This window comes from Squalius cephalus (assembly GCF_949319135.1).
Source record: "Squalius cephalus genome assembly, chromosome: 10".
In the NCBI taxonomy this organism is placed as follows: Eukaryota; Metazoa; Chordata; class Actinopteri; order Cypriniformes; family Leuciscidae; genus Squalius; species Squalius cephalus.
This window is the reverse complement of record NC_137131.1, coordinates 2,445,251-2,468,032: the sequence shown is the minus strand read 5'-3', so window position 1 is coordinate 2,468,032 and position 22,782 is coordinate 2,445,251. Positions and strand designations below refer to the sequence as shown.

Genomic DNA, 22,782 nt, shown 5'->3' with positions numbered 1-22,782 from the left:
AATGATTATGTAGAGAACAAATTGATGTGCTTACCGGTTTGTCGGTCAACAGTAAAGAATCTCTCTCCGTCCAGGACGCTGTAAACGATCCGAGCGCTGCTTCCATAGGTCGGGTCATCCGCGTCCGAGGCCATAACCTTCATCACTGACGTCCCTGTATTCAACACATCAATTGTTTTATGTTAGATTGTTGTTTCATCAAGTAAAACAATATTTTCATAGACCTCATTTCCATCAAGTTGTAAGCGTTTCCAGAGCATTTAGCTGTTCTTTAAGTAAATTTATTCAATGCATTTCCTGAGCCAATTGTGCGCATCTCAACAGCCTCCTGGCTCCCGATACAAAGCACATATTTACATTTAGTCACACGTTTTAACTAAAGCAAAGCCTGCAGCCTATAAAACTTAATGGACCTTATTCCTGAGGGGGAAATGCAATCTTCTCGCACGAAAAGCCTGGAAAACGAAGACGGGGAGAAGATAAGGCACACAGAGTTTAAAGGAGGAGTGTTCAGCCTCATGTCATTCCAAACCTGTACGATTCTCTCGTTTCGGTGGAACACAAAAGGAGAATTTTGCAGGAAGCTCTACAAAGCTATTTTATATACAACAATTGCTCATAGTGACCATGTCTGTCGAGCTACAAAAGGGACAAAAAAGTCTTCTGAACGGATGTGATACCTGTGTGCAAGGAACAGACTGAAATCTGATGGTATTCCCTGAAAAAATCTGAATGTGGATGGAAATAAGATGTCAGAGTTTCATGGAACATCATCAGTGAATAATGACTTCAATTTAAAATGGTCCAGTACGTCAGAAAGTGAACGCTCGTCCAGTGTAGACAGCGTCAGTCATTATAATGGCTTTTGACGCGACACTCAAATGGCAGCTGTTAAGTGACTGAACGCCAATGGTGCGATGATGTATAACTATTCGTCGATGTCTTGCTCTAGACGTCGCAGATCCAAACAAGCAAATATCCAAACAAGCAGTTTTTGGAGCTTGATTAAATAAAGGCAACGGCTAATTACACTAAGTGAAAATAGCAACTAGATTATATTTACACTAAGTGAAAATAGCATATTTTCTTAGCGATATCTGCTATTTACATTAAGTCCAAGAAGCAATAGATTCTATTTACACTAGGTGAAAATAGTGGTAAATTATATTCACACTATGTAAAAATAGCAGTATTTTCATTGCAATAAGTGTAAAGTTAGAAGTGATTTATACTTATAATTACTGGCATATTCTATTTGTACCTCAGTGTTGTTGTACATTCAACGATATGCGATAATAACATAGAGTTAAAATTATTATATTTATTAAAATTATGAAATGGATGGCGCGTTATTGGGACACTAACCCCTAAACGATAAACACTTTATTGTTAAACATACTTTTTTTCCACTTTTCGAAAATTTTCTTCATTTTTATTTCCGAACTGCGTCAAAACTTTCTGTCACACACCTTACAGCTACAGTATTGCTACTGTTGACCATCTAGCGTCTTACGCAATTTTGTCTGGCCCAACCAGACGTCAGTGGGCGGAGTTATAAATGCTTTGTTTATCATGAGGAGGACGTTTAAAGCTCTGAAACGTGCAGGATGTTTTACTGGTACAAAGACCTCTTATATGTCAAAAGATCAACGCAAATGTGATTTCTCATGTCATGACGCTTTATATACTGTAACAAAATTTTCAGCAAACAGGTCTGAAACATCAAGATGAGTAAATGATGACAGAATATAGATTTGTATTCTAATTATTCCTTTAAGAGACTCTTCAGTGCTCGGTGACTGAATATGTAGTGAAGAAACGGCGCTCAAGGACAACTCCAGCGCTTTTATCCAGGCCGATCGATCTGCAGGTAATTGGTGACAGCTGGTGGTGTCCACTAAAGGTCATGGTTGCAGTCTCTCACGGAGGCCTGTCACGATACTGTCCGGACACATAATAGGCCTATGCTAATTAGGTTAATTAACAGGAAGTGTCAAAATCTCGTTTGTCTTCAGTCACAAAAGCCGCCTCCCATGAGGGCTTACAGAAAAGGACAATGTTTTATCATTAAAGCTAACCACTTTCACCGAAGCCAAAAACCCCGATCGGTATCAGTCTGATAGCTTTTCGCTTTCTCTAACCTTCCATCCGTTTCGTGGCCTGAGCCGTGGCGTGAACAGAAGCAAACATCAAACACTCGGATAAAACTCGCAGGGTATTCTTATACATTTGCCGTTTTCTGTGTACGGCCACTCTTTCAAGTTCAGTTTTGTTTATAGCACTCTATTTTGCCTAATGGGGCTGCGGAGGCAAAGCTACCGCGAGGAAGATTTGCTGGTATATCAAGAAAAAAGTCTTTGCGTATCGCCATTCAGAATAACAAACAACTGCCAACCATTTTCAGAAAAAAAAAATACACGCTTTCATAGCGATCTTCAAAAGATCACGGACGCCTACTCTGCTCTAGGATAACTTTGAAAACTGTTTGCATTGCATTAAAAAACCTGACTGTAAGATAGCATTTCTCTTGTTAACTGGGAGTTGAGATGCAGAAGCCATTTCCTTTCATGGGATTACTTACTTATCTTAATTTTCCACAGGTAATAATCAGCATGAAGCTGTCCGACGGCCCTCCCTGAGTCTAGTAATGCCACTAGTGAAAAACTATATAAATGCAAATGCTATTTTATTGTGTTTACACTCAAACAGGATGAGCAAGCTCTAGCAACGTCTCTTATTAATGCACAGCCTCGGATTCACTAACAGGTCATTAGATCTTGGTTTATGAGTCCTGCGGTGGCTCCTGGGAACGCATAAAAGGAAAACACACTGGAGAAGTTTGAGACATACACAATTATATTACTGGAAACTATTTACCACCATCAGCCGAAGAAAAAAGCACTCAACCTTGATGCATTAACAAAAGTGTGCATGATTTGATTTTAACATGAACTCTAAAAAAGAAAGGTTCTTTACCTTTAGTAAGTCCCTCTGCAGTCAATAACTGTATCCCTATGATAATGACATATTTAAATGTTGTTTTTTTTTCCCTGTGAAAATAATTTCTTCATTCTTTAAAATAGCTTTAATGTAACTCTACACCATTGGTTCATTAGTATACGTGGATATATGAATATGCAAATTGGTCTCCACCTCCACTCACTCACAGCAGCTCGGATTACATGATCCACTCGGACTGTATAGTAAACACTATGGTTTTATACAGCCATATATGTTTGAACCCAAATCTGATTCAGAAGACAGAGAGAAAGAGCAAATAATACAGGTAGGAAAACAAGAGCACCCTCAGTTGATACTGTAATAATATAATATTGACAAAATGGATTTGGCAAACACTCCTGTGCATATTTGTGTTTGCACTCTGGAGAACATCAATGTTTCTATTTAACACGTTTTTGCAGCGGTGAGCAATGTAGCCAATCACAGACATGTTTGTTGATCTCTTGAACGCAGTGACCAATCAGACGTGTTTAATTTAGTCAGAATCCACGCACTTTCTGCATGCTAGCAAATCCTCTCATTAGGCATTATGTAAATAAGAGATTCTTTGTGCAGTGTAGAATATTGGTTATAATAGAACTTTGTGAGAACTTTTAGTCATTGTAAGCTGTATTTGCAAGTTCTATAAATCATTCAGAATTTGAATAAAAGTCGACACATAACGGTAACTGATATGATTATCCTTTGTCTTGACTATATCAAACAGCTAATAATGTGTTGCTGATGTTACACAAACCACATTTCCGTTCGCCATCTCAGATTTAGACAGTTGCCTTCTAACAATCAGCATCCTTAGAAATAATGATAGAAAAAGCCCCGCCTCACACATTAACCGGATTGGGTACATATGTATGACGGTAGGGAACAGGGGTGATTTCAAAACCGTGTTTTATGGCATCGTATAAAGTATAACATTACCATCCAATACCATGGTACTGCACTTTTTTGTAAGTGTGGTCTGCTTCATTTCCAAAACATTAAAGGTTTCAAGCCTGAGATAAGGAAAAGGCTGCTCGGGAGTGTAATAGTAGTGTGTTTGTGCTCTCTGTGTGTTCTACCAAGTGCAAATATTGCTCCAGAAGTAGATGGAAGGGGAAAAAGTGCATGTTTGCAGCCCTTGATCCAGCTCTTCACAGTTATAACCCACACATGCACGCACGCACGCACACACACACACATACAAGTTGTGTTTTCATGTTTTATGGGGACTTTCCAAAGACATAAGGTTGTTATACTGTACAAACTGTATATTATCCTACCCATCACACTAAACTTTCTGCATTTTTACATTTTCAAAAAGCATCACTTCGTCTGATTTATAAGCCGTTTTCCCCATGGGGACAAACAAATTTCAGGATTTGGGATATTGCCATCTTTGTGGGGACACACACACTATATAGCATCCTGCAAGAGTGGGCTGGGAATTCAATATGTGCAACCTTTATTTAATATTTACTTATTCGTTCATTTATTCATTTACTAAAATAGCTTCAAAAGCACAGCAAAGCAAACGCTAAGAAAACTAATCTAAAATAGCCTAACAAATGTCATGTGTGAGAGAAAAAATATAAAAATACATGCAGAGTTTTAGCAACAGATTATTATTTGTTATCGGTTACAGATGCAGTAGCAATCCTTCATCATAGAGGAAATATTATTTTGCTCAACGGTTGCTCTTTCTTTGCTCTGAAGAAAAATAACTAGACGAGATCATTTGGCCTCTAAAAATATGATGAGAAATATCTGAGTTCATGTTGAGACTTCTGACTCTTGCAGACTTTAATATCTTGGTAAAAATGAGCAACATTTGAAAAAATTGTTGAGATCTCTTGTGAAACTCTAGTCTTTTTCTCAGGAGAATATATGCAGCCTTTGTGTATATATTTATGAATACATCTATATCTGAAATACAGCTGTATTCATAAAGAAATGCTATTAAGTTATATTAATAATTAGTGATGAACTAATTACTGTATGCATGTGCCTAAAATAAAGTCTTTATTATATGCTAAACTTAAACAGTTACACAGTCATGAATATTTACAGCTCTCATCTGCAAAAATGTGTTTAATTACCCCTTTAATTTCTACATACAGTAAAATGAAATATGAAACATTGAGTAAAAGGGTGTTGAGAAATGTCGGGGTCTTATCTTGCCTCAAAACATAAATAAAAATGTAAAATTATATTTTGCAAAACAAAACAACAGTTATTGGTATTAAAAACAAGCTTAATTTGCTTTTGTGACATTCTTTTCATGACAATTAAGCACATTAATTAGTCAATTGTCAGTAGCTGATTCAATTAGTATGCTGGTTTTAATTAAAAAAAAACAAAAAAACATTGAGTCAAGACATTGGCAAGATGTTTTTTGTGACTGTATTATATAACAGTAACCCTAATCCTAAAAAATGTACTAGTGCAACAAAGATAAAATAATAAGCCATGAGAATCCGTGCATTGCAGTGACTTTACGTGAAGCACTGCGGTGAAATCTGACCTGAACATTTCCCAGCGTGATTCACTCCTTGACCAGCGACTCCAGCGAGTGTTTCTATGAGAAGGAAAGCGCTCAGCCCTAGGAAGTAATCACACGTACAGCACTAGAGTTCAGCAGACGTGCCCTTCACCCGCAGCATCCTCCACCTCTTGCTCATATTTGCAGAGCGACATGAGGTGTGTGTGTGTGTGGATTAAACAGGGCTTGTGTAGGGCAGGCCGGGCCGGATTGTTCTCCTTGGGTAGCGTCTCCACACATACAAGGCTAGATTGGCACAATCATAAAATATAGAACAAACAATAAGCTGATGTGGAAGCTCTCCATATGATTCCCACAGTGGACACCTCAGGTCAAGAGACTTATCTCGGGGTGGGAGTGAGATTAACACACTAGGAGATCTTCGATCGGATGTCATCCGTTTGAAAATCTACAATCCAGAAGGTTTGAGATGAAGAGCTGTTCATTGAAGAGCCAAGGGAAGCATGAGCGCTCTGCCATACCAAAAGCAGAGTAAATAGCCAATGAAAAATGCATACGTAAAGGACAAGAACCTCTAAAGTAAAATTAAATTGAATGTGCTCGGCCTTATGGAAGACTGCGTGGGAAGCTTCTGCCTCCTCATCCCTCGCTGATGGTAAGATTTATGCATAGATGCACTTGAGTCATCCCTGCTATGGAATGCATTTACATGTAGTCATATATATATATATATATATATATATATATATATATATATATATATATATATATATTAATATATTGGATAAAAATATTAAACTCATGTAATTTAGTCATCAACTTTTGCATTGAAAACCTGACACATTTAAAAATATATATATATTTAAAAACAATGTGTCAGCAGTAAAATTAGGGTAATATTGTGCTGCAAAATACAAATGACACACACACACACACACACACACACACAAAACGTAATAGTCTTAAAATAGACTTAATTTCCTTTGTAACAGTGCATTTTCAGTCAAGTACATTAATCACCAATTGGCAACAGCTGATTTAATTATTATGCATTATTGTAGTTTGTTGGTTTTAATAATGAATTTAAAAAAAATACGAAAATATGTTTTTTTCAATGACTGTATTTCAATAAAGGAACTAAGCAGTAAGTCATAAGAGGCTGTGCATTACAGTGACTTTATATTAACAAAATATTTTTACAGGAATATCTATTTTTTCAGTCTTTTATCAAAATGTTTCAAACATTACTTTTGTAAAATCCCAGTTTATTTCTGACATCATCTCCCAATAAGTGACAATTTATGTGAGAAATCAACTGCACAAATATCAGTAAGCATCAATGGATTTGTTGAATTAGTTGGTTTGTATCTCTCTAAAACCTTCCTTCCTGTTAGATAAAATAACAGAAATCGGTACATTTACTTCATTAATAAAATATGAAAGTTAATTTGACATCCTCATGTAATCTAACTGTCAATCCCTCACTGAGCAATGACTGAATCTTAAAGGAGCACACCGACTTTTTGGGACTTTAGCTTATTCACTGTATCCCCCAGAGTCACTTTTGTCACTTATTGGGAACAGTATGCTAGCTGGAGCCATTTACCTCCAGTCTTTGTGCTAAGCTAGGCTAGCGGTGGGTGCGTCAGACAGAGTTACGGCACGCACGGAGATGAGAAGGGTATGTATGGACTTATCTAACTCTAGGGGATACGGTGAATAAGCTAAAGTCCCAAAAAGTCGGCGTGTTCTTTTAAGCTCTTGCCATCGTGCAAATAATTAGTAAAGTTATAATTAGTAAAGTTGAAGTTTCCGAGCATGACCAGAGTGTTTTTATAGTAAAAATTCCTTAAATGAACACACACGCATATTCATAAAAGCTAAAGAGTTCAAAAAGGCACTGCATAACAGCAATGACCCACTTAATGGTGTCAAGAAAGTGTGTTTGAGTCTGCCAGCCGCACACCAGGGTGAAGAAGACGGAGCAGATGGCCAAGAGAGGTTAGCTCATGCAAGACCAGAGACTGACAGCTATTTAAGAGCTGCAGTCGTAAAGGAGATTTGTGCTAGTGTGCTAAAGCAGTCGGCCCCGCGCGCTCACTTTCTCCTCTATTTAACCCTGTCAGAGTCGCACGCACCCAACGCCCCCAAATCACTCTGCATTATCAATCGTTTAGTGCTCCCATAAAAGCCAAAGTGTTTTCACATGAAAAGTTATTCCTCTCAACACTTGATTCACTTTTCATTCGCACAGCTAAAAATGAAGAACACGGGCTTAGATTTGACTAACGGCTGAAAAAATAGAAAGAGGTGGGTAATGTTGTGTTGTAAAAGTCAATGGCCCGCAACCGTGATCCTCGAGGAAGTCCCGCAAGGATTTACATGGGATATATTTCATGCACTTTGACAAAGACGTACTTAAAAAGTCCCTATCCAGGGTGTTTTATAGGACAACTATGCATATTCTTGCAACCATCACTATTGCTATTGTGCTCCAGACTTGCACTGGCAGCATTTTAAATGCTTCTGTAAGAGTAAATGCATGATACAACTGTTTAAAAAGACTACAAAAAAAAAAAAAAAAAAGATGGCATGCGTAAACTAAATATTTTTAAGGTATTTGCCCATGAATATTCCGCTAAATGAATGAATGACAGAATAGAGACAGAGCGCATTTAGGCCACGCCCACACCGGGGGGGGGGGGGGGGGCAGTCCAACCGTCTCCATTGACTTTGCATTGCGAGAGGCTGCCTCCTTGTCATTTCTTGCTTCTAACAAAAGACAGAAAAATGCCTAAAAGCTGCTGTGTGACAAGGTGTACAGCAAACAAGCTAAAAAAAACAGAAATAAGTTTGTATTAGCTCTCGACCCCCCCAAAAAAACGAGTGTTTAGGACATAAAAGTGGATACAGGCAGTTGAGACAGAGCGTCACGTGTCTCATTACTCTGAGAACTAACGTACGCCTGCTGGAGGAGACCGTAATCGGCAACACAGGAGGATAGTTTATCTTACAGAAATATAATATATAAAACTGACATTTGGATATTTGACTCACCAGTGACCAAATGTTTAACTTGCTGCACACGTAGTGTATTTTTAGTGCATACTGAGTGTCAGGATCCCACAATTTACCCATTCGTTCCAGCCTGTATCCACTTTTATGTCCTCAAACGCTCGTTTTTTGGGGTCGACAGCTTATGAAAACTTATTTCTGGGTTTCTTAGCTTGTTTGCCGTACACCTTGTCACACAGCAGCTTTTAGATATTATTCTGTCTTTTGTTAGAAGCAAAAAATGACAAGGAGGCAGCCTCTCGCAATGCAAAGTCAATGGAGACGGTTGGATTGTCCCCCCCCCCCCCCAGTGGGCGTGGTCTTCAGATTATGACGCGTGGCGCTCTGTCTGTCTCTATTGTGATGTTGGGGTGAATTCTTCCTTTCATCAGAGATCAAAAATCAGAAGTTTATGGCATCAAAAGCCACAGACTGCCGATGGATTGAGGCAGTGCGGAAATCTCAAAATCTAAGCACACTAAACACGTGCAGAAGGGGATTAGATATTAATCCCATTTTATTCAATTTAACACTGAGTAAAAGCAGATTCATTTTCATTTTGAATATTTAAAGTCAATCTGTTTAAAATAGACCAGAACGCCCCATTTCTCTTCTCGTCCCTTCTCAGAATGTGACAATGTGCGTAAAGCGCTTGCAGCTATGAAGTACCTAATATCTGGCGTTTCTTCTTCAGCGAATCCTTTACACACAGTGTGCTTCTTTCTAGTCTCTAGTACTTTATTAAAAAGTGAAGCATCCAAGTTTACAGCAGCCTTGGTTCGGAGACTAATTTTCCCATTCATTTTCTCCATAGGAATTAAAGATTTCTAAACCAAACAACCCAGGCTTTGATTTGAACCAAACGTATCTGTAAACTTTGAAAATCAACTACTCCTCCCATGATGCATTGCAAAATTACGTAATCGGATCAAAAACTATCATGCAATATAAACATATTGACTTGAACTATCCCCTTCCTAATGCACTTTAGAATACCTCGATGTGTTTTTGTGCATTAGATGCCATGACTCCTCTGGAGAAGTCAAATCAAATAAGATCAAATCAGCTCGGACGTCAGAATGCCGGAGTTCAAACCCAGTGACATAACCTTTCCATCAGTGGTCCAGCGCATCAATCACAACCATCCATTTATACAGCACTTTTGTCACATGGAGGCATTTTCACCAGAGATCGAGAGGCCTGTCAATGTACAATAAGACCGCATGTCACACACATAACCCTAACCCTAACCCTAAGTCCCTTCAATCACAGGTAATAATAATTATAGAACTAAAGCCTAAAAGTTACCCAGAACTTTGACACTGTTCTTCTGCTGCCTTGTGAGTGCTGTTATTTCCTTCTGGAAATGCAAATCTGTTTTTGAATATGATGGTGCCGCCAGCTTTGTGTGTCTATTATCTGACACTGTCAGAAACCAGATTGGTAAATCATTCAAACATTCCCTCTAAAACTATAGTAAGACTCGTACAAGCATCATATTATTTGTGCATGCATCCGAGGAGTTTTGAAACTGTGGGCAAAGCATTGCTGAATCTTAAATATTTAAAGCGTTACTTTGGCTCTCACAACTCGAGAAAGGGAAGAGATGCATTTGGTTTAATTATTCAATGATAGCTTTACTCAAAACAAACAAGAGTCAGAATTTTCAAAAGTCAGATATATCCTGAGGTGCTTAAAAACGAAATATTGAGGAAAAATATCTGTCTTGGCGAGTTTGGAATCATTTTAAACATTTTAAAGATAATTTTTTTTGGATTTTTGAAAGAAATCTCATCTGTTCACCAAGGATGCATTTATTTGATTAAAATGACAGAAAACATCAGTAATATTGTGAAATATTATTATAATTTAAAGCAACTGTTTTGTGTTTTCTATGTGAATATAATCACTAATTATTTATTCCTGTGATCAAAGCTGAATTTTCAGCATCATTACTCTAGTCTTCAGTGTCACATGATCCTTCAGAAATCACTCTAATATGATGATTTTCGCCTCAAGAAACAGCCAAATTGCCAAATATAAAGACTAACATATAACCAATATGATCCTTATAAGCAAATAAAGCATCCTTTAAGCAAACATAAGCAGAATGCAGAGTTCATAAACCATTTTTTTTTTTTTTTGCAAACAAACACAGACAAAAGATCAACATCCTCTATAGTGATTCCAGGCTAATGTGATTAGCAGGCAGAGAGAGAGAGAGAGAGAGAGAGTGAGTGTGTGTGTGTGTGTGTGTTTTGTCCCTCTCTGCCGGCTCATCAGTGGGTTAGCCAACATGAAGCATCTCTATAGTGTGTGAATAATATGCACACAAATGCGACTTGGCTTCAACAGCACGCTAAAGGCCATGCATATCAGCGAAGCCACTGGAGAGAGAAAGACAGGAAGAAAGAGAGGCAGAAAATGACAAAGGCGGTAAGTGAAAATGAATATGCCCGGGGCTTGTCCGTGATTACTTTTTTTATGATTATTGCTGAATTCTCTTTGCCGGAGTGGTAAGACGGCGCGCGAGCTTATTAGATCAGTTGTTCACACATCTACGGGGCGAGTTTGCTGGAAAGCGACTACATGTGGTTAAATTATCTCTGTCTGCTGCGTGACAATTAGCCCTATTACCTTCAACCACGCGTTAGCTGGTCGGTTAAAGCTTTCTGCTGCAAAATTACAGAAGCTCTTCATGTCAGATCAAGGAGACCAGTGGAGTTTCATATGAACCATGAGCCAGGCTTCGCAGGCACACAATACAACACTCAAGATCCCAGTGCTGTTAATGAACACACACACACACACACACACACACACACACACACACACACACACACACAACCAATTAAAAGTTTGAACACACTTGTCTGGTTAAATGTTTGAAATTAGTTTTGCAAGCAACAATAAATTGTGCCTACTGTATTTTTGATCAGATAAATTCAGCCTTGGTGAGCAGAAGAGACTTCTGTCTAAAACAACTGGAAAATCTGAATTATTACAAAGTTTTCACAGGTACACACACACACACTCACAACCACACACACACACATTTGACACATACACAGAGAAACACACACTCACACATTCACACACACACACGCACTCTCTCTCTCTCTCTCTCTCTCTCTCTCTCTCATACACACTCACACTCTCACACATACACACTCACAGACACACCCTCTCTCTCTCACACACACACACACACACACACACACACACACACACACACACACACACACACACTCTCTCTCTCTCTCTCTCTCTCTCTCTCTCTCTCTCTCTCTCTCTCTCTCACACACACACACACACACACTCACGCGTACACAATTTCACGCATACACACACACACACACACACACTCACACTCACATTCTCTTACACTCACACACACAGTCTCACACACACACATACACACACACACACACATAGCCTGGCAAACCAGACCTACATCAAGATGTTAGGTCTGGCAAATCTCCATAGACACGGCTCAATCCGAGGGGATTGACAAAAAGACAAAACGGCTCTTTCAAATTCCCTCTGCATGCAATAGGACAGCGCTTCAACCAACCAGAGCGTTTTCACAACAGCGGAGCTGACGTTAGTTGATAGATTCAACTTTTGCCATATCTGGCCAGCAAAACTACGAACACATCTTCCTTTTTTTTAAGAATGACTTAAGTGCCGTTCTTTGCTCTTTTATCAAAGAAAAACTCCAAGTCCTCCAGAGTCGCGGCCAAAGCCGATTCGAAAGACTGTTCGCCAGAAGCAGCAACTCTTCTTTGTTTTCAAGTAGCAGGGAACCGTCGCAACTCTGTCGTCATTATGTTAAGCCCGCCCCGCCTACTCTATACACGACGTGATTGGCCAGACCCAATTTAGGTTTTTACAGCTCGAAAGTCAATGGAGAGTTACTACCCTGGCTGCAAAATACATTTTGCTGCCGCTAGGGTGCGTCTAGATTTCTAGGCTAACACACACACACACAATGTATAAATTTCATAACATATAAAATAACCATTATTTTGCTAACAAGCAAGGTAACTCCATAACTATCTATTTTATATTGTCTGACACAGCTTCAAAAGATATTAGCATATTTGTATGTGTAATAAACAATATTTAAATAAGTTCTCAGTAACTTATTATGAACAAATTGTTCATGCACCTAAATGAAAATGGTGAGTTGAGTTTGGTCGAGTAACACTGGCCTTATTCCTGAGGCTCTAACAATAAGCCCATTAGAGCAGTTCTGTCCAGCACAAACACAAGCAGAAACCATCAGGAAATGCTTGACTAAGCAGAGCCGTTATTTCATTACACTCGCTGCTGTTCAATGTATAAAACATGAAGTCCACACTTCTTTAATGTATAATTTGACTGAAAGGTGGAGAACCCCACAGGGAATGAAGGACTCTCTCTCTCTCTATCTCTCTCTCTCTCTCCCTCTCCCTCTTTCCCTCTCTCTCTCTCTCCACCGATGTGCTGAGGAAGCAGGAATTAATTTCAATCAGGAAGTTCACAGCCGTGCAGCGCTGCAGTGATTACATTATTGTAACCTGCATTTAAAGATCTTTTATATCCGCAAACACGCACACAAGAGCTTTGAGGCGCAGCTGACACAAAACACACTGGGAATAATACAAAATACAGTGCCAGTTCATGCACAGTATCCGATGGCAATACCGTGGTACTTTGACATATGCATGTACATTTATATAGTAAAGTAAGTAACTTTACTTACTTTCCTTACTTACTTACTTTACTTACATTTATATACTTACAAAAGTACTATGGTACTACAATGGAACTTGTTGGTACAGTATGCCCACATTGCAAAAGCAAGAATTGACTATTGTTAATTTTATTTTTATAAAAAAATAAATAAATAAAAAACATTTACCATGTTTTTTTTGGTTTTTTTTTGGACACACACCATGTCAACTTTAAAATGCTCAGCGAGAATCTGTTCAAAGTGTTGCTCTGCTGTGACAGTCATTGAGCTGAAAGAGAAAACGCCTCTTTATTGGGCCTTGTGCAACAACGCTGAAGATGCATGGTGATGAATTGTGATCTGAACCATGAATGGAAACCATAAAAAGACATTGCTTGAAATAAAATAAACATTAACTCAAAATATATCATTTTCATATAGTTGAAGTTACTGAAGTACTAAACCAACTAAAACTAAATAAACTGCAATCTAAAACTATATAGAAATATTGAAAAAACAAACTAAACTAAATGACTAAAACTTTTAATAAAATTAAAATAGAAAATCTGAAAATAAAATATAATTCAAAATATTACCAAAAACTATAACATTATATCAATGATAGAAAAATAACACAGATCTGATCGAACACACAATATTGAAATATACACTAGCGGTCAAAATTTTTTATTTAATTTAATTTTTTATGCTTTTGATATATGAAACAGTTGTGCACTTCCATTCCAAAGTTTGGGATAAGTAATATCTTTATACATATATTTATAGAAATTAATACCTTAATTCAATAAGGATGCCTTAAATTGATCAAAAGTGACAGTAAATGTTATATAAAGTTACAAAATATCTTACAAAATATTTCTATTTTAAATAAATGCTGTTCTTTTGAACTTTCTATTCATCCAAAAAATCCTGAAAAATCAAGGTTTCCACAAAAAACTGTTTTCAATATTGATAATAATAACCATTATTAATAATTGAGCAATGAAAATGACTGATAATAATTAAACACTAACTTATCATATCAGAATGATTTCTGAAGGATCATGTGACACTGAAGACTGGAGTAATGATGCTGAAAATTCAGCTTTGATCACAGGAATAAAATGATTCCAAACTCAAATACCAGTATTTAAAAAGCAACAGTTCCGTATGCAAATCCATTGTAAAAGGTATCTTACCAATAGGAGAGAGTTCTGCCACACTTCCGATGTACGGACCTTCCAGAAACTTGGGCTCGCTGTCGTTGATGTCCTGGACTTTGATGACGAACTCCGACTCGGGTTCAAGCGGCCCGTCCGTCAGACGGTCTCGTGCTTGAGCTCGCAGGGTGTAGAAGGTCTTCTCCTCACGGTCTAATCTCTCCGTGGCGTGAATGTCACCGGTGACCTCGTCGATGATGAATATAGTGCCTGCTCCCTCTCCAGAGATAGTGTACTTAATAGAGCCGTCCCCTTCATCCGAGTCGGAATGGATCTGTTGATTAAAGCACAGAGGACACATCCTGAGTGTGTGTGAAGTGGGTGGAGTGCTGTTGTTCAAGGGAACTATCTCAAACACTGAACCCGCATTTGAATTGGAATGGTGAGGAAAGACATTTACTGAATTACAATGCAAAGAAAGTAAACACCTGGGGGGAATTTCAGTAGTCAAACACAAGATGCAAAACATGAAAAAAAAAATCATCATTAATATCTGACATATTTTGATGGATGGATGGATGGGTGGGTGGGTGGACGGATGAGTAATATTAGATAGATGGATGGATGGATGGGTGGATGGATAATATTAGATAGATGGATGGATGGATGGATGGATGGATGGATGAGTAATATTAGATGGATGGATGTATGGATGGATGGATGAGTAATATTAGATAGATGGATGGATGGATGGATGGATGGATGAGTAATATATATATATATTAGAGCTGTCAAACGATTAATCGCATCCAAAATAAAAGTTTGTGTTTACATAATATATGTGTGTGTGTATGGAGTATAATTATTTTCTATATATAAATACACACACATGCATATATATTTAAGAAAAATGTGTTATTTATATATAAAATATTTATATATAATATAAATTATATATAATATAAATATATATACACAGTATATACATGCAAATATTTCTTAAATATATACATGCATGTGTGTGTATTTATATATAGAAAATAATTATACACCGTACACACACATGTATTATGTAAAAACAAACTTTTATTTTGGATGCGATTAATCGCGATTAATCGTTTGACAGCCCTAATATATATATATATATATATATATATATATATATATTCTATGAAAACATTGAGCGTAAGAAAATGTGCTCTTCCACCATGAAACTATAGGACATTTTTTTAAATATAAGCAATAGTTTATTTATTTATTTATTATTTATTTGATACTTTATTTTTATTCAATTGAATGAATATTGTACTGTATAATAAAATATAATAATATTTTTGCAATAATTAATACATCAATTAAATTAAAATGTCAATTTAAAACGTTGCATATTAAGGTATAATGTTTTTAGAAATAAAAAGAAATAATACATTTACCTTAGAATATACTGTATTATTAAACATCCTCAGCTGTGATTCAGATCCTCATATGCAGAAAGCCAAACAGTAAAACTACATAAAATGTCATGTTTACAAACACTCATTTACTGTTCGAAATAAAATAAAAAATGCTAAGCAAACGAGTGAACGAGTGAATGACTGAATGAGTGACTGTTTGAGAACACATCATATCCATGTGTAAAATACAGTGATTCATCGTTGTGTTTCCTCGTGAGTTCATCAGTGTGGCGAGTTGCCATGTTGAAAGGCAAAATTCCCAGTTTTCCATCCTCTCTTTCCACACTGACAGCTCCTCTAGCTGTAGCTGCAGCCTCTTGGCATCTCATTGAGTCATTACTATGGCAACAGATGTACGGAAGACATACCGGATATTCACTACAAAGCCTGACCAAATGCATTTCATCATTTACAAAATAATCTGGGAAGAGCCAGTCCTAAAAATGTTACAAAGTCAAAAAAGAAATACCCTTATTTACTTCCCGAATGTTTGTTCCTGCAAGTGTGTTCCTGGTGATTCATCAGAGCACATCAGGGTTGTTCAGAACTCAATGAGAACGCCATTCAATTCTAATTCAATGTCTATTTTTTTTTAACTAGAAATGCAAAGTTTGTCAAGATAAACTTTGAACTTGTTTGAAAAGAGAGAGAGAAAGACAACACAGCAGACACACTCATGATGCATAAATTCAAGTCCGTACATCCCTGCATTTATTCCCTATTAAACATCCTATTTCACACTAAAATATCACATTACAGAAGTGAAATAGGTTGCGAACACCACTTTAACTGGCTAATTGTGTGGTTCAGTTTACGGTCTAATGCCATCTAAGTTTGTTTAAGCGTATTTCACCCAAGTAATGACTTTTTATTGGACTATAACAAACTTTTTCCTTCATCTATGGATCAGTAATGATGGCAGTCAGTTCAAGAATCGCTGCTTTGGGGAGGTGAAGGTTTTTAGACACACAGCCAGCCGGAGGCTCATTGTGTTTAAAGGGAGACGTATTTCTAAACCCAAGCCTGCAAGTGCAGTTTGGAGCCATCATGGGGTCCAACAAACAAAAGAAAAGAAAGAAATCTCAAGAAATCACCTCTACATTTCATAAGATTTTCAGAAAGGTGAAAACTATCAGACTTGCTAAAGCAGATCAAACCAGCAACAAATCTTTTCTTTTCTTTTTTTAGTGCAGATGATATTTATACAGCCAAAAAGTAAGATGAACTTCAGATAGCGTGTAATGTAAATCAATGAGGTCTTGAAAACAGTATAACAAACTACTTACAGTACATAACATGCATCTTTATATCAGTCGTCACTCTATATCTGCCTGTAATGTCTTAAGATGATATTTAAATGCTTAGTTTTATGATCAAAGTTCTGTAGTTTTAAAGCGTAACTCTCGCCAAAATTGAACCTAGGCTCTTTTTGTGAATCTACCCGAGGCAAACTTTCGTGTAAAAGCATAATTAGAATGGAAACGCCACTTTTAAGATTGACCGTATTTTCGTTTTAGGTCAAATTGCCTTGTGATTGGGAGTGCATGGGGCTCTTCTATGACGCCCGTTTCACACATACTCCGTGTGCAGTGTGTTGCAGTGCGTATGCGGTGCAGGAGCAGCACGCGCTAAAGTGCTTTCACATAATCTGCGTTTGCAGTGCGTAACTGATCCGGCTGTACCCCAAACAAATTGTAGGCCTATTTCAAATACAGAAGTTATCAGCAAATTTTATTTAAAAAAAAAAAAAATGTCAGCATTGCGATTCTCTTTGTACACATATACTCTTTAATAGACGTATTCACGTTTAAACACAATTTAAACAAACTATTATTCAATGCATTACTTCTATATAATTATATATTAAGTTGCTCAAGCAAGTGGTAAAATATTTAACCATGCACTTATATTAAAATCGCATACATTTTAAATTAAAACTTAAAATTGACAAAAACAGCAGACTCGTACCCTTTCTTTTGCATAATTTAAATCTGTATACAATAAATCTTGCATGTCACAAAGAACTTGTTTTTCCACCTCCACGAATGAGACGAGTGTTGTTCATTATGTCCCTTGTTGAAGTAAATTGTATTTTATCTTGATTTACCCCGGTCTTGAAGTAAAAAGATGACTGTGAAAAATAGTAGGCTAGTATTTAATTAAATGCATTTATGGTGAGATTACTACATTTTATTTAATTAAATGCATTTATGGTGAGATTACTACATTTTATTTAATTAAATGCATTTATGATGAAATTACATTTTCATGTCAATCTGGTCAATCTGTATTCATTTTGACCACGAACCATGTGCTGTCACTTTAATTCAGCGCATGCAGCACAGCAAAAATAGACGATCGCTGCACTGCTGTATACGCACCGCAACTGGAACGGATCGACGGACTGCAACCGCGTGCAGTGTGAAAGCTCTAACCTGTTAACATGGGTATGGAAAAAAATACGCACCGCATACGCACTGCAAACGGAGTATGTGTGAAACGGGCGTGATAGCATCAAAATCGCTATTTTTAAAACAGTAAGAAGGCTCGACACAACATGAAACTTTGCTGGAAGTATCACCAGGGGCTCTACACATGAACTCCAGCATTGAGAACATTGTTTGTGTGCACAGAGTTTACTAAAAAGAAAGGTTTTGTAAGACTCTTTTGACAGTCAAAAATAGTCGATCTCCGAATGCAACGTAACAGGGAGGAGAGTAAAGATGGAAAGCTCCTAAAGCTTGTTTCCATATAAATTCACGGATAAGTTATCATGCTTTTCATTGAAATTACAAGTTCATGACATTTCCTCATATGGAGTCAGTTCATTACGTTGCATTCGGAGATCGACTACTTTTGACTGACAGAATTCCAGCCACCGGAAACACTAACTGATAAAGTGAGTCGTACAAAACCTTTCTTTTTAGTAAACTCTGTGTACACAAACAATGTTCTCAGTGCTGGAGTTCATGTGTAGAGCCCCTGGTGACACTTCCAGCACAGTTTCATGTTGTGTCGAGCCTCCTTAGTGTTTTAAAAACAGTGATTTTTGATGCTATCATAGTCGTGCCCCAAGCACTCCCATTCACAACGCAATTTGACCTAAAACGAAAATACGGTCAATCTTAAAAGTGGCGTTTCCATTCTAATTATGCTTTTACACGAAAGTTTGCCTCGGGTAGATTTTCAAAAAGAGCCTAGGTTCGATTTTGGCGAGAGTTACCCTTTAAAACTTACAATGCAATGATGATAGAGAGATGAACAAATAAACCCTCATCAAAAGCCTGATGATCATATTTGATGCCCATGATTTTTCTAAAAAATGATGCATGGATAATCAAGCTGAACCCAAGTTACTTTAGTAAGTGTTCATCTTGAAATATTACCAACAATGTAGAAATGATTCTTACATTTACTTTATAAAAATCAGTAATGATTTCACAGCAAAAAAAAGACACATGACGCACGAGCTGAAGGAGGATGTTTTGACTAAAGGCTTTTTAAAAGTATAATCTATAAATCAGATGACAGAGGGCATTAAACTGTGTTGTTTTTCAGTAAAGGTTTGAGGTGATCTATTGAGATGCAGAGATCTCTGCACTGCAGTGTTGTAATGCTCCGTCGACTGGATCATTGTGGGTTTTCTTTAGCTTCAGTCTCTGTTTCCCATTGTAATGTGCTTCTGTCTGTAGCCTGGCAAAATCTGCAAAACAGCAGTGGACAGAGCGAAATCACCCTCTCCATCATCAGCGTGTTAAATATTTTATAAAGCCTTAATTAAATAGCAGCTTCTATCACCCCCGTGGGGATTTTCATTAGGTATTTGTCGTAAAACATGGGAATAACGCAAGCCGGCCTACAATATTGCATTCTTTTCCGCCTCTTTCCTCATTTCAAATCCCACCCTCGGTCGAATAAAACATGCACTTGAAACTATCCTCTTTTTTGGCGTATCAATATTTCAGCAGTAATAAAAAAATAAATAAAAAAACCTCTCTCTAACAGGAAGACAAAGAAAGCTGGGCAATATCTCAAGAGCTGGAGGATAAAAAAAACTATTTCTCCCTGTCTGTTCACAGGGAGAGTTTGTTCAAAGAACGCTCCTGGAGTCTTTTGTGTGCATTAGCGCATATTGAGATCATATGATCAACATCTGTTCCCTCAATTATGTGCATAAAAATAATAAGACAGAACTGCTGAGTGTCCTGGATTTCCTCTGACTCCGCTGCTTTCCCTAATGAAATGAGAACGCACAATAAACATGCCACAGCAGGAGTGAAATGCATCTTTTACCTGACAAACGATGTTATCGGTGGATGGCAGACGGGAAGCGGTTCTTAATCTGCGCTCACATCACACCACGGTAAACGGTGCGACCGGGGTCTCGTCTGAGCAGGACATGTCAAACCACAGGTCATGTGGAGGTCTTATCCCCTTTAGCTACCTCTCTGCCTAAAATATTTAGTCTTTGATTCATCGGTGGCCATTCACAATATTGATTATACTGCCTTCATTACTTAGTCTTCAACTAAATAGCATCACTTTGCAGCCCTCGAGCCTGAGCAAGACTGCAAGGATGCAAATCTAAAGAGCTTTTCATAAGATACCTTAGGATAAAAACACTACAGCTCTGGTGAGCTTCTTTGCTGTCGACTGTCCACATATTAGGCTCTTTCTAACTGAGATTAGTGACTGATTTGGAGCACTACATAGGGAACAACTCACAATTAGCATGACACAAAGTAGATTTGACTCAAAACAGATTCTGACACTGATTCCAATGATTATAATGTTGAAATGTTGATTAAAAATACACCTGCATATTAACCCTGTAAAATCTGACATTTGAAACATTAGTCAGAAATAAATTGCATTTTTTGGAAAGTTTATTGAACCTTTAGACAAAGTACTAGATGTGTTTTTGTTCAGTATCATATTTGATACATCAGGCTTTTATTTTATTCAGAGGCACAAACTGAGTAAAAATGCAATTTAGTGCAGATGATGATATTTATATGGCCAAAAGTATGAAATTGTAATGCAAATAAATGGCATCTGTATAACAGTGTTGCAGACTACTTCCATAAAATGCTTATAAATATCAGTTGTTATTCTATATATGCCAATAATACATTTAAATGCTTAGTTTATGATCAAAGCTCTGTAGTTTTAAAACATATAATGCAATGCAATACAATGTTGATTGAGAGATGAACGAATAAACCATCCTCAAAATCCTCATATTTGATAATCACATTTTTCCCAAAAAAAAAGTTTATGTTTGCATATATTAATTAAAGCTAAGTTGCTTCAGTCCAGTAAGTGTTCATCTTTAAATATATCTAACAATATACTTATGTTTACTTTATTAAAATCAGTAAAGATTTCAGATCAAAAGATTTTCATTATCAATCTCCACCGGCCTTGAGACGTTCTCTCGCGGCTCTCGGCCTCGAGTCGTTCTCTCGCGTCGTTCTCTTGCGTCGTTCTCTCGCGGCTCTCGGCCTCGTGTCGTTATCTCGCGGCTCTCTGCCTCGTGTCGTTCTCTCGCGGCTCTCAGCCTCGTGTCGTTATCTCGCGGCTCTCGGCCTCGTGTCGTTCTCTCGCAGCTCTCTGCCTCGTGTCGTTATCTCGCGGCTCTCTGCCTCGTGTCGTTCTCTCGCGGCTCTCAGCCTCGTGTCGTTATCTCGCGGCTCTCGGCCTCGTGTCGTTCTCTCGCAGCTCTCTGTCTCGTGTCGTTCTCTCGCGGCTCTCGGCCTCGAGTCGTTCTCTTGCGTCGTTCTCTCACAGCTCTCGGCCTCGTGTCGTTATCTCGCGGCTCTCGGCCTCGAGTCGTTCTCTTGCGTCGTTCTCTCGCGGCTCTCGGCCTCGAGTCATTCTCTCGCTGCTCTCGGCCTCGTGTCGTTCTCTCGCGGCTCTCGGCCTCGCGTCGTTCTCTCGCTGCTCTCGGCCTCGTGTCGTTCTCTCGCTGCTCTCGGCCTCGCGTCGTTCTCTCGCTGCTCTCGGCCTCGTGTCGTTCTCTCGCTGCTCTCGGCCTCGTGTCGTTCTCTCGCTGCTCTCGGCCTCGTGTCGTTCTCTCGCTGCTCTCGGCCTCGTGTCGTTCTCTCGCTGCTCTCGGCCTCGTGTCGTTCTCTCGCTGCTCTCGGCCTCGTGTCGTTCTCTTGCGTTGTTCTCTTGCAGCTTTCGGCCTCGAGTCATTCTCTCGCTGCTCTCGGCCTCGTGTCGTTCTCTCGCGGCTCTCGGCCTCGTGTCGTTCTCTCGCGGCTCTCAGCCTCGCGTCATTCTCTTGCGTTGTTCTCTCGCGGCTCTCGGCCTCGTGTCGTTCTCTCGCGGCTCTCGGCCTCGTGTCGTTCTCTCGCGGCTCTCAGCCTCGCGTCATTCTCTTGCGTTGTTCTCTCGCGGCTCTCGGCCTCGAGTCATTCTCTCGCTGCTCTCGGCCTCGTGTCGTTCTCTCGCTGCTCTCGGCCTCGAGTCATTCTCTTGCGTTGTTCTCTCGCGGCTCTCGGCCTCGTGTCGTTATCTCGCGGCTCTCGGCCTCGTGTCGTTCTCTTGCGTTGTTCTCTCGCGGCTCTCGGCCTCGAGTCATTCTCTTGCGTTGTTCTCTCGCTGCTCTCAGCCTCGAGTCATTCTCTTGCGTTGTTCTCTCGCGGCTCTCGGCCTCGAGTCATTCTCTTGCGTCGTTCTCTCGCTGCTCTCGGCCTCGTGTCGTTCTCTCGCTGCTCTCGGCCTCGTGTCGTTCTCTTGCGTCGTTCTCTCGCTGCTCTCGGCCTCGTGTCGTTCTCTCGCTGCTCTCGGCCTCGTGTCGTTCTCTTGCGTTGTTCTCTCGCGGCTCTCGGCCTCGAGTCATTCTCTTGCGTTGTTCTCTCGCTGCTCTCAGCCTCGAGTCATTCTCTTGCG

The 22,782-nt window shown here is 38.8% G+C and overlaps 1 protein-coding gene across 2 annotated transcripts in view; it reads right to left on the bottom strand.

Moving 5' to 3' along the window:
• cdh22 (cadherin 22) overlaps positions 1 to 22,782 on the bottom strand; it is a 191,764-nt gene that overhangs the window by 68,238 nt on the left and 100,744 nt on the right. For both annotated transcript variants that reach the window (XM_079884341.1, XM_079884342.1), the window contains 2 exons: positions 14,471 to 14,765; positions 35 to 154 (listed from right to left, as the gene is read on the bottom strand). In XM_079884341.1, the coding sequence (XP_079740467.1) occupies positions 35 to 154; positions 14,471 to 14,765 (415 nt within the window). The remainder of the gene's footprint in view (positions 1 to 34; positions 155 to 14,470; positions 14,766 to 22,782) is intronic.